Source organism: Canis lupus, chromosome 27 (genome assembly GCF_011100685.1).
Source record: "Canis lupus familiaris isolate Mischka breed German Shepherd chromosome 27, alternate assembly UU_Cfam_GSD_1.0, whole genome shotgun sequence".
Lineage (NCBI taxonomy): Eukaryota > Metazoa > Chordata > Mammalia > Carnivora > Canidae > Canis > Canis lupus.
This window is the reverse complement of record NC_049248.1, coordinates 15,478,544-15,491,283: the sequence shown is the minus strand read 5'-3', so window position 1 is coordinate 15,491,283 and position 12,740 is coordinate 15,478,544. Positions and strand designations below refer to the sequence as shown.

At 35.1% G+C, this 12,740-nt stretch overlaps 1 protein-coding gene across 2 annotated transcripts in view; it reads right to left on the bottom strand.

Annotated features, from left to right (window-relative positions):
* Positions 1-12,740, bottom strand: part of DERA (deoxyribose-phosphate aldolase) — a 117,463-nt gene that overhangs the window by 4,376 nt on the left and 100,347 nt on the right. For both annotated transcript variants that reach the window (XM_038576915.1, XM_038576916.1), the window contains one exon: positions 627-739. In XM_038576915.1, coding sequence (XP_038432843.1) covers positions 627-739 — 113 coding nt within the window. The remainder of the gene's footprint in view (positions 1-626; positions 740-12,740) is intronic.

The window sequence follows — 12,740 nt, the reverse complement described above, 5'->3', positions numbered from 1 at the left end:
TTTCACAGCATTTCATTATTTTGTTTAATAAGTTCATCTCCTCGAGAATTTTCTCTTCACCTCATATTATTAAAAGTAATAAGTTTTTCTGGACCGGGGGTTTCCCAACAGAAAAACCAATTTATGTGTGTCCTTCAATAATGACAGGAAAAGATTATTTCCCATTATATTGCATACTTTTCATATCACCACCACAGCTTATCATTCAATAAATGTTACTCTGCAATTCTTTCCATTCCTCAAGGAAGTTTAATTTCTGCATTAACCTGTTTTCGCTGGCCAACGCCTTACCAGAAAGCCTGTGTTGTAGCAGAATTAGTTCGTTAAAGAACCCATTTAGGAATCTCTTGTCAGTGATAAAATTGTCTTCAGTTAATAAAAGGACATAAAGTGAGTTTACATCTTGATCACACAGACTTACTCCCACACTCACACTCACTTTCTGTTAATCGCACATTTTTCTCCATGAATGTGTTCTTTTGTAATGAAAGGTAAATTAAACATTTATCTTCATAAAGGTAACTCATTCACACCTTCTGCATATAAAGACAGTTTCTGTGGCTGTAACTAGTATTATAAATAACATTATCTTTACTCTGAAGAAAGATTTGCTGGCAATAATATACCTTGTTTCCAGTTTTCCAGAAGAAATCTCTAATGGCCCGTAGCATTACTATAGCTACTGGGAAAGTGGCATTTACTGTTTCTTTTCCAGTAGAGGTCTTAATAAAATCTGATCCTAAAACAAAAGGAAAAAAAAAAAAACTCTGTGTTAATGAAAAACTTATTTTTACACTTTTTAGTCAGTGAAAGAAGTGGGCTATGTAAATTTTTTTCCAGAGGAACACTTTATTTTTCATTAGTTATTTGAAAAATGAGAAACAAAACCTCTCTTTAAAATAATTCTGTCTATACTTTCCATCCCCCAATTGTTACATGAATGACATGAAGTACCAGTTGGGTTCTCACTGATTCTTGGGGCCCCTGCCTCCATATTTCCAAATCATCAATTAAAATCAAGTTGGCTTATTTAATGCATAACTGAGATGAATAAAAACAATTTCATGCTCTATGCTTAATATCATATATTACAACACTACAAAACTGGAGTGCCTACTCATTTTCCCATACTTGATAGGAAGTACACAGCTATGATAACAAGAAGAACCAACACCAGCTGATTTGTACTGCACTGTTCATTAATGAAAGCACTGTCTTCCCAATGAGATTAGGAATTTCATCCTACAAATACTTTAAACAATTTTCTGTCTCTCAGATTTATCTTAAACCTACTGATGTAATTTAACAGAATCGCACAAGGAGACAAAGAAATGATAGTAACAGTTAAGATTCACTGTGTGCTATGCGCTATCTTCTATTCTAGGTTCACAAGTAATAACTCAGTCATTCCTCATAACTGTATAAGTACTAATATGATCCCTATTTTAAAAAGATGAAATTGAGATACAGAAAAGTTAAATAACCCGCTCGGAGTCATAGTAAGGTAGGGACGTAGAATTCTAACCAAAGAAATATAGCTTAACCAATATGCTGTACTGTCTCCAAGAAACTCACCTAGGGTCACAAAGTCAGGTAGCCAAATAGAGATTCCAGCTTTTATGTGGTTACTAACCCCTGAAATATTCAACATGTGCTCTACAGATGAGTAGCATGGGTACCACGAGGGTGCTTGCTAAAAATGCAGTCTTTTGGGTCCTATACTAGATCGACTGAACCAGAATCTGAATATTAACAAGGTTCCAAAGTGATTTCTATGCAATTCACAGCCCTAACCCACTGATTCTGTGGAACCATAGGTAATGCTAATCTCTGAGATTCTCCCAAGGTCCATCAAAGTCAATAGAAGCAGAGGAAAGAAGTGGCTAAAATTTTCCACTTTAGTTGCAAATGGAAAGGATATTTCCACAACTATTCTGTGGATGGAAGGGTTTAAATCAACACACCTTTATGTAAACACAATGTGTTTAAGGCACAATGGAAAATAAAACAAATAATTTAAGCCCTTGCCCTCAAAAGCCCCTCAAAAGTACAGGTGGAGATGAAACATAAATCCTGGGTAATCACTTGATGAGCCAGAAGTCAGAAGATCTGATTTCATCTCCCAAACTGTCATGTTTGTAAAATACATCAGAAAATTCTTAGTTAATTCATAGTTTTAATTCATACAAGAAATTAAAAGCAACAATCTAGGTGAAAGCACTTTGAAAACTCTCAAGCATTTACAAATATAAATGGATCAAGGACCTAGGCAGGGTTTCAATCTGTAAAAACATGATAGAAATTCTGATTAATGAAAGCAGGTCATCAGAAGCTTTTTTTGAGGCAAGGAGGTCTGTAGGCCCACTGGAAGAATGATCTGTCATGCACACATTTATCTACCAAATATTCACTGAGTGCTTGCTATGTTCTAGACTGTCGTAGATGCTGAGACCACTAAACAATAAAGTTCCTACCATTGTGAGCAGATTTTCTAGAAGAGAAAGACAATAAGCAAGTAAATATATAATAAATGTCAGGTGGAGATAAGTGTTATGAAAAAAAAAAGCATTGTAATGAGGTAGAAAGTGATGGAATTGGGGAGAGGTAGCTATATTTATACAGAGTTATCATAAAGGCATCTCTCAAGAGTGAAATTCAAATAAAGAGTGAATGAAAGGAATCTGTGAAAAGAACATCACAAGCAGAGAAACAGCCAGTATGAAAGCCCTAAACTAGGCATATGCTAAGTTTAATAATAGGTGAACAAATGAATAGGACCATAGAACCAATGTCTAGTCCCTATGACACCAGAAATAAGAAATCAAGGGGAAGACAGTAGAACCTCCAAATAGACGTAAGAGGTGAGAGGAACAACCCCAAAGAATTCAAAATGAGACCAAGACATTGTCTTCTGAACCACCAGAAAGCTTTCGGGTACAACACTGGATAGCATCCAAATTCTTTCAAGCATCGTAGAAGAGAAGATTATTACAAGTCCACGACCACATTTGGAGGCCTAAAAAAATGGTATGGTCACTTAAAAATCACAGTTTAAAGTTAACCAAAAGAGCCAAACTCCTTTGAAAGAGTCTAGAGTTAGGATAAGGGAGGGATTCTCCTCCTAACATATTTGGGAGGAGCAAAGCAGAACACCTACCATAATAGCAACAAGAGCCCAGGAGTAGTAACAGTGGCCTACACATTGCGTGTTTGTCTCCCTTTCTTGATTGCATTTTAAGCACATTAGAGGGCAGGTGCTATAGCTTTCTTTCTATGCACTCTGAATCCCCAGAGCATGACACACATGCAAAGCTCATTAATGAATTTTGAATGGATAGACGGATGGATAGATGAATTGACGGATGGCTACAGCTACCAAGAAATAGCAAACTACAGTATTTCCCATCTTTAACTGACTAATGAGAAAGGGAAGATAGTTTTGACTTTCATTCCAGTTCAGGTAACAAAACTGGACAGGTGACTCACAAGAATATATCATTCTATTTGTTTTTAAATAAATTTTAAATTTTAGAACAGATCTAAAGCTACAGAAACATTATCAAGCCAGTACAGAGAACTTCCATATATCCCACACCCAGTTTCCCCCTGTAATTAACAACTTTTATCAGTATGGTACATTTGTTATAATTAATGAACCAACATAGATATATTACTACTAACCCAAATCCATACATCCAGGATACTATGAAATACCATTTATCATATCACCATGGGTTCTTCTTGGCCGTGATAGTTTCCAGTTCTTCTTGGATTTGCCTTATTTTGATGACCTTAACAGTTTTGAGGAGTACTGGTCAGGTATTTTGTAAAATTTCCCTCAACTAGGACTTATCTGACACTTCTTTCATGATTAAATTGGGGTTATGGGTTTCTGGGGAGGAAGACCATAGAGGTAAAGTGACATTCTCATCATATCAAATCATGTGTACCTGCCATCAGCATGGTTTACCACTGTTGATGTTGACTGTAATCACTCAGGAGGTAGTTTTTGTCAGGTTTCTTCATTGCAAAGTCACTCTCTTTTCCCTATTTTCCATACTGTACCCCTGGAAAGAAGCCCTTATGTGTATTCTATGCTTAAGGAATGAGGAATTATAATTTAACACCTTTGGGGGGAATAACTACATAAATTATGTGGACTTTTTTTGCGTGGGAGATTTGTCTCCTCTCATACTTATTTACAGTCATTTAAATCAGTACAGACTCAAAGACATTTATTTTATACTTGAGTTTATAATCCAATATTACTTTATTTCATTGCTCAATTTCATTGCTCAAATGGTTCTACCTTTGGCCACTGGGAGTTCTTTCAGCTGCTTCCTATATTCCTAAGACACACCTCCATCATGTAGAATTTTTGTTTTTTTTTTAGCACTTCCTCTGGTATTGCCAAATGTTCCAGGTTTATCTTTTATGTTTTCTGCCCCAGTCCCAGAATAAGCCATTTCTCCAAAGAGCCCTAGTTCCTTTTATTACAGAATTGTATTTGTTTTCTTTTCTTTTTTTTTTTTTTTAGAGAATGGTATTTGAATCCAAAATCTTGGTGGAGGGGTACTCATTGCTACTACAGGGTCTTATTTCTGGCTGTCTCTGTTGCCTCAAAAGGAAATCTATGTGTGTATACTAACCCATTTATATATACGTATCTTTTAATAATTCCATATTTAACAATCTGTATCTATATTAAACTAAACATCCATAATACTGACAACTCCAACTCTGACCCATTACCACATGGATCATCCTGGCCCTCTCTCCCCTTCATCTGTAAACTCCCACTTCAACAGTGAGAAACCTAGTACCTACCATCTGTCACCCATTTATTTAATTGTTCACATCCAGTATCCACATATACTGCTACCAGAACTGTTAACCTACACCATGGGAAACAACTTTATTAACTACTATGCAGTGTTAATGTGCACTTTCCTGTGTCTTTAGCTTTACAGCCCACCTTTATTTATAATATTATGTAGGTCATCACCTTTTTTCCTACTTCCTTCAGGGAGGCTGTTTCGTATATTTGTAATACAGCTAGATTCTTTGCTCACAGTCCACATCCGATCCTGGAACGCCCTGATTACGTAAGTGATTTTTTTAAAAAATGTGCATATATTAAGGTTCACTCTTTGTGGAGTTTCTAGTACTTCTGACAAATGTACAGTGTCACACACGCATCCTTACAGGATCACACAGATCACTTTCACCACTCTAAAAAGCCCCGTGCTCCACATTTTCATCTTCTCCAACTCATACTGACAACCACTGATCGTTTTACTATCACGACAGTTTTGCCTTTTCCAGGATGTCATGTATGGGAATCATACAGCCTTTCAGACTGGCTTTTCACTTAGCAATGTGCATTCAAGGTTTACTCATGTCTTTTCATGGCTTCATTTTTTAAATTGATAAATAATATTCCATTGAATGGATGTACCACAATTTATCAATTCACCTTTTAAAGGATATCTTGGTTTCTTCAGTTTTAGCACTTATGAATAAAGCTGCTACAAACATTCATATGCAGGATTTTGTGTGGACATAAATCTTCAAATCAGTTGGACAAATACTGAGAGGGGCAATTGCGAGATTATATGGTAAGACCATATTTTGCTTTGAAAGAAACTGCCAAATTATCTTCCAAAGTAGCTGTATCATCTTGCATTCCCAAGAGCAGTGAATGAGAGTTCCTGATGCTCTATATCTTTACTAGTAATTGGTGTTGTCAGTGTTTGGATCTTATCCAACCTAATAAGTGTACATATAGATTACAAGCATATTTTTGTTAGATTATACCCAAGTATTCAATTTATGGATTGCTGTTTTAAATGATAGTTTTTTTTTTTTTTAATTTTAAATTCCAATTGTTCACACTGCTGGTAGACAGGAAAGCAATAGACTTTTTATATTAACCTTGTGTCATGCAACCTTGGTAAACTCACTCAGTAGTTTTCAAGAGTTTGTTGGTTTGGGAGGATTTTCTCCACAGACAATCATGTGATCTATGAGCAAAGACACTCTTATATCATTCTTCCTATACTAATTTCTTGGTTGTTGTAACAAATTATAACAAACTCGGTATCTTAAAGCAATAGAAAATTTTCTCACAGTTTTGTAGGGCAGAAGTCCAAAATCAAGTTGTCAGCAGAGCTGCACATCTTGTGGAGGGCCTAGGGAAAATCTGTTCCCTAACTCATCCAGCTTCTTAGAGCTGCCAGCATTCCTTGGCTGCATCACTCCCACCTCTGCCTCCATCTTCACATAGCCTTCTCTTTTAGATATAATCTTTCTTTGCCTCTCGCTGATAATAACGTTTGTGATGGCATTTATGTCCTGCCTGGAAAATCCAGAATAGTCATTTCATCTCAAGATCCTTAATTTAATCATGTCTGCAAAGACCCTTTTCTCCAAATAAGGCAATATTCACAGGTTCTGGGGGTTAGGATGTGGATGTATCTCTGGGAGTCATTATTAGCCTACCACACTTACCAATTTGTGTTTATCTAAATTCTTTCTCTTGTCTTCTTGCACTAGCTAGGACTTTCCAGTACAATGCTGAATAGGAACTTATTCTTGCTTTATTCTTAGGGAGACTTTTGGGGAATAGTGTTGTTTCTCATAAGTGTGTTAACTAAAGTTTGTTTGTAGGTGTTCTTTATCAAGCTTAGAATGTTCCCTAGTATTCCTGGTTTGCTGAGAGCTTTTATTTATTTATTTTATTTTAAAAAATATTTTATTTATTTATTCATGAGATACACACTCACACACAGAGGCAGAGACATAGGCAGAGGGAGAGGTAGGCTCCCTGTGGGGAGCCCAATGCTGGACTTGATCCCGGGATCACAACCTGAGCCAAAGGCAGACACTCAACCACTGAGCCACCTAGGTGCCTGAGAGCTTTTATTATAAATATATATTATAAATATGTTAGATGCCTCATCTGTATCATTTGATATGACCATATGATTTTTCCTCTATAGTGTACTGATATGCTGGATTACATTACACTGACCCAGCCTTGCATACCTGGAGTAAATCCCCCTTGGTTGTGGCATATAATACTTTTTATACATTGTTGAACTCATTTTGCTAATACATTGTTGAGGACTGTTTTTGCATCCATGTCATGGGTGATACTGATCTATAATTTTCCTTTCTTGCAATGTCTTTATGTGGCTTTGGTATTGGGGTAACGATGGCCTCACAGAGTGAGCACTATCCTTCAATTTTCTAGAAGAGACAGATAATTGGTATTATTTCTTCCTTAAATGTTCAGTAGAATTCATCAGTGAAACCACCTTTAGCCACTGCTTTCCCTATTGGAAGGTTTTAATCTTTTAATCTTTCCGTAGTAACTTATTAAATTATTAAATAAATAAGAAATTTATTTTACAATATTTTAGAATTAAAATAGTTTTATAATAGTTTGTATAAATATATGCTTATGTATTTATTATATATAATATTTATAAAATAAATCAAATTAAAATTAAAATAACTTCCTTAATAGATACAGGCTTATTTGGACTATTTATCCTCGCAGATATTTTTTTTTTTAAGATTTTATTTATTCATGAAAGACATGGAGAGAGAAAGGCAGAGACACAGACAGAGGGAGAAACAGGCTCCATGCAGGGACCCGACATGGGACTCAATCCCGGGGCTCCAGGATCACGCCCTGGGCTGAAGGTGGCGCCAAACCGCTGAGCCATCTGGGCAGGCCATCACCTTGCAGATAGTAATCCAAGTAAATAAACAATCACTTTAAATGTTAGTGGTCTAAATGCACCAGTTAAAATCAGAGACTGACAAAAAATAATGTATGTTGTCTCTAAGAAATCTACTTTAAACATAAAGATCCGGAAGGTTAAAAATAAAGGGATGGAAAAATATATAAAATATATATAGAATTAATCAGAGTAGAGTACCCATATTAATTTCAGGCAAAGCAGACTTCAGAAAAAGGAAAATTACAGGGATAAAAAAGGGTATGACATAATGATAAAGGGGTTATTTCTCCAAGGAGACATAGCAATCCTAAACATGTATGCACCTAATAATGGAGCATCAAAAATACATGAGGCAAAATCTGACAGAATTGAAGTGAAATAGACAAATCTACTATTATAGCTGGAGACTTCAAAACCCTTCTTTCAGTAATTGATAAACATATAGAATATGAGCAGATACATTCAAATTGAATAGCATCATCAATCATCAATTATGATCAAACTGATATTTATAGAAAACTTCAAAAACAAAAACAAAAAAACCCAGCAGACTACTCAAGTAGTCTGAGGACATTCACTGAAATAGGGCTTTTTGTCTTTTTTTTTTCTTTAATTAATTTTTACACCTCTTTTTCTGCCTTCCCTGGTTTTAATTGAACATTTTCTATGGTTCCATTTTATCTCCTCTCAGCATATCAATTACACTTCCTTTTGTACATTTTTTTAGTGGTTGTCCTGGAGTTTTCAGAATATATTTTTAGCAAATTTAAAATTTAGCAAATTTTAGCAAATTTTTAGCAAATTATAGTATAATACTATACTGCTACATAGGTATTGGAGATATCTTTTAACAAAGTATTCCTAATTCCTCCCTCTTATCCCATTCATGTGCATTGTTACTACTATTTTTAACAGTTACCTTTTACATCAATTGGGAAAGAAAAGTGATTTTTTATTTTTCATGTATTCCTTCTCTGATATTCTTCCTTTTTCAATGTAGATCAGAGTTTCTGATGTATATTATTTTCCTTCTCCTTGAACATTTCTTACAACACAGGACTGCTGGCAGTGAATTCCCTCAGTTATATATGTCTGAGCTCTTTCACTTTTGAAGGATAATTTCACTGGATATAGATTTTTTGCTTGGGTGTTTTTTCTTTGAACACTTAGTGCTTCATTTTATCCACTTCTTGCTGACATGGTTTTCAATAAGAAGTCTGCTGTAATTATTTTTCTTCTATAGGTAAGATGTTTTCTTTCTCTGGCTTTTTTCAAGATTTTCTATTTGTCTTTGGTTTCCTCTAGGTTGATTATGATATATTTAGGTGTAGTTTTTTTTTTTTGTTTTTTGTTTTGTTTGTTTGTTTTTTCATATTTATCCTGTGGTGTTCTCTGAGCTTCCTGGATCCATGGTTTAGTTATCTGTCATTAATTTTGGAAAATTCTTGGCCATTAATTCAAACATCTTGTCTGCTCCATTTTCTCTTTCTTCTTCTGTTATTCCAAATACATGTATCACATCTTTTGAAATTGTCCCTCAGTTTTTGTTCTGCTTTTTTTTGTCCTTTTATCTCTTTACGTTTCAGTTTGGAGGTTTTTCTGGTTCTATCTTCATGGTCATTGATTCTATCCAGTAATCTAATGAGCCCATCAAGGCCCATGCTCCAGTTTTTGATTTCTTACTTTTCCTTTTGAATATTTCTTAGAGTTTCTCTCTGCTTATATTACCTATCATTCTTCCATTTCTATTTTTTTCCATTAGAATTAGTACTTTATCAATTACAATTATTTTAAATTTCTCATTCTGATAATTTCAACATCTATGTCATGTCTGAATCTGGTTCTGATGCTTGTTTTGTCTCTACAGACTGTGTTTTCTCTTGCTTTGCAGCATCTCTTATAATTTGTTGTGGGAAGCAGACATGACATATTAGGAACTGAAGTAAACAGGCCTTTTGTGTGAGATTTTACACTAATCTGGTCAGGAACTAGGCTGTGTTTTACATTTGCTGCAGTCACCAGTGCTAAGTCTTCAAGTACAATAGTGCCCTTGTTTTTGTCCACCCTCTTACTCTGGGCTTCCTTGGTCTTCCTCTTCAGAGACAGTCTCTATCTTTTAGCTCTGTTAACTGTCATCCACTAGATTACTGGAGTCCAACTGATATGGTGATAATGTATAGGGGAGAACAAGTATTTCATAATCCCATTATTAAACTTCAGTCATAGTGGACTCATCATGTCTCTAGGTTGTAACCTTCACAAGTGTGTCTTAGCTTTTCTCTCCCACTTTGATGAGGCTGAAAGAGTGAAAGGGAAATGCCCTTCTAGGTGGGATAAGATTCCAGCAAATTCTGTTGCCCTGGAGAGCAGGCCTTTGTTAAGGAAAACACTTTGTGCATATTTTGCAAAGATTATCTTCTCCCGACCCTGCCACAGCCAAGAGAAGATCTTGGCTCTTCACTGTAAGAACCTAGGGTTCCTGGAAGTAAAACCCACAAAAGTGCTGGCACCACACTTGGCCTCCAACAAGTTGTTAAAGTTATCATTTAAGTGTTTTTACCAGTTTATGGTTCTAGCAGATCTTGGTTGACTCTCAGCAGTCACCATCCCTCCAGACTTCAAAGTGGCAGTTTGCCCTGAGATCTAAGTTCTTTGATAAGTCCGGGAAAAGTCATTGATTTTCCAAATATTCATCTTTTTTTGTTCATTTTTGTTTTTGCTCTAAGGACAAGAGTGACAACTTCCAAGCTCTTCATGTGTCAGGACTGGCAGCAGAAGTTCTTAAATATTGAGACTTTATTGTGTATAAATCAGGTACAGGTAGAGATACTAATTATATATGGTATTTAAGGTGTTTGGGACATATGCCAAGTAACTATCATGGTCAAAAAGAACTGAAAAGGCTCAGATTCACTTTAGCTAAAAGAATAGAGGAAGGATTCATGGAACAGATGGAATTTGGCACAGATCTTGAAGAAGAGATAAAATGTAAAGATGAGAGGGTAGAAGGAAGAGCACCACCATCGGAAGAGGCACTGAAAGCACAGAAAGTACGAGACACAGCCAAATAATAATGAATGGATACATCTGAGGAAACTCTGTGAGGGACAGGGAGCATGAGAGGTAGAAGTTGTCAATGTCTATTTTAGAACACGTGACTATAAAAGTCCCTTAGGGAGCATAAGGTCTGACCACTTGTTATTACTGTTTAAGGCAGTAAATGCGGTGTTTGTTGGATCAGCTGAGGATAACTGAGAGCCAGAAACCACATGAGAGATTAAAACAGCAGTTTGGGCATACAGCTATTTCTTTATATCCAGGAATAAGACTTAGCTTTAATTATACAAAATACTTCAGAAAGTACATTAGTATTTTACAACTGTCAAAAGAACAATGGATTTTCCAGTGGGACTAAGTGGGCACACACTTTTGTCTTACTTCTTATTTTAATATTGCTTTCCCTCACCCCTCTGCTATAACAAAATTACCTTAGAGAAATAAAGCTAGATTTCAAATTATCAATATCACAGAACACTGTAAACTCTCCTCAGGGCTCATGTAAATCCAACATTAACCAAGCTCACCTCTGCTCAGCTTTGGGAAAAAAACCTTCTGAGAAAATATCTCACAATTAAAATAGCTATCCATATAAATGTTCCTCCATCAGTGCCCACAATTTCAAGGAAATGACGAAACTAGGAGATAAAAGGCCTGAAAAGTCAAAAGTAACACATTAAATGGATCAGAATTCAACTGTGATTAGCTGAAATTAACATTAATAATAAATTTATAATATTTTATTCAATTGTATTTTTTTATTTTCTTAATCTGAAATCTCTAGCACAATACTTTTTTGTGGTCTAAAGCAACTCAAAGCTTTTCTAAGGCCTATAATTACAAGTCTCCATGGTACAGTTTCATTAAAAACTTTCATTAAACAACAGCTGCCCTTGTATATGGTCTTCTAATCAATTTGGTCAAACAGAATGACTTCTAATCAGCTGTTGATAAAAATAGAAGATGAAATTTTAATTCTAATAGATTAACCACAAACTCAAGACAGTCTTCAAAATCCATCTAGCTCTATTCTCCAGTGGATTTAATGACTATTCAGCAACTCATTACTAAATAGAACAAGATGAACATTTTCCAGTTCATTAAAGAAATGTACTATGTATTTTTGCATTGTCCTCATGATTCGTTACAGGGAGTCTTAATTACAAGATAATGGATAATGGTTATTAAATGCAGACTGCAGTAATGAAGCTCTATTCATTTGCGAACCTCAGAGACTGCAAAGAGAGGAAAATAAAATTACTAGCTTCAAAAGATTAACGGATCAAATTATTATTCAATTTTGAAAATCTCATTCAGACTTCATAGAAACAAGAAGAGATTAAAAACTAGTATTAAGACCACAGTAGTACATTAAAAAAAATAATATCTTAAGGCTATTACTGCATAATAAGCTTCAGATGTGATTATTAGAAAAACATATAGCTAACAATGGGAAAACATACATTTTTATTTCCCGAACAAATCTTATTTATGAGATAGGAAGTTACTAGCAGGATCTTAAAGACAGTCTTGGTGAACATGGAAGATACATGTTCCTGTGCTACAAAAGAACAGCACAATGGAAGGTATTATTAACATTTTATACTTTGCTAATGAAAAATAGGATTTAAAATCAACTGCTGCTTGAGAAAGCTTGTCATTAAGCGGAATTCATGCCAACCCTATAATAAGAGCTTCTGGGCACATTATTCATTAGCACCATGTTTTCTATCGCTCTCTAAGAAATTACCGATTAAAGTTAGCAAGAGAGTTTTGTATGGTAATTCTGACACTAATTTATACTTGCAATCTGCAATGGGACACTTTTTTAAAAACAAATATAATGTACAAAAATACGAAGCCCTAAATTAAAACATTTTCTTTGATACTATATTCTTTCACTCAACATAGGCTTGAAAATAATTTGGAGTG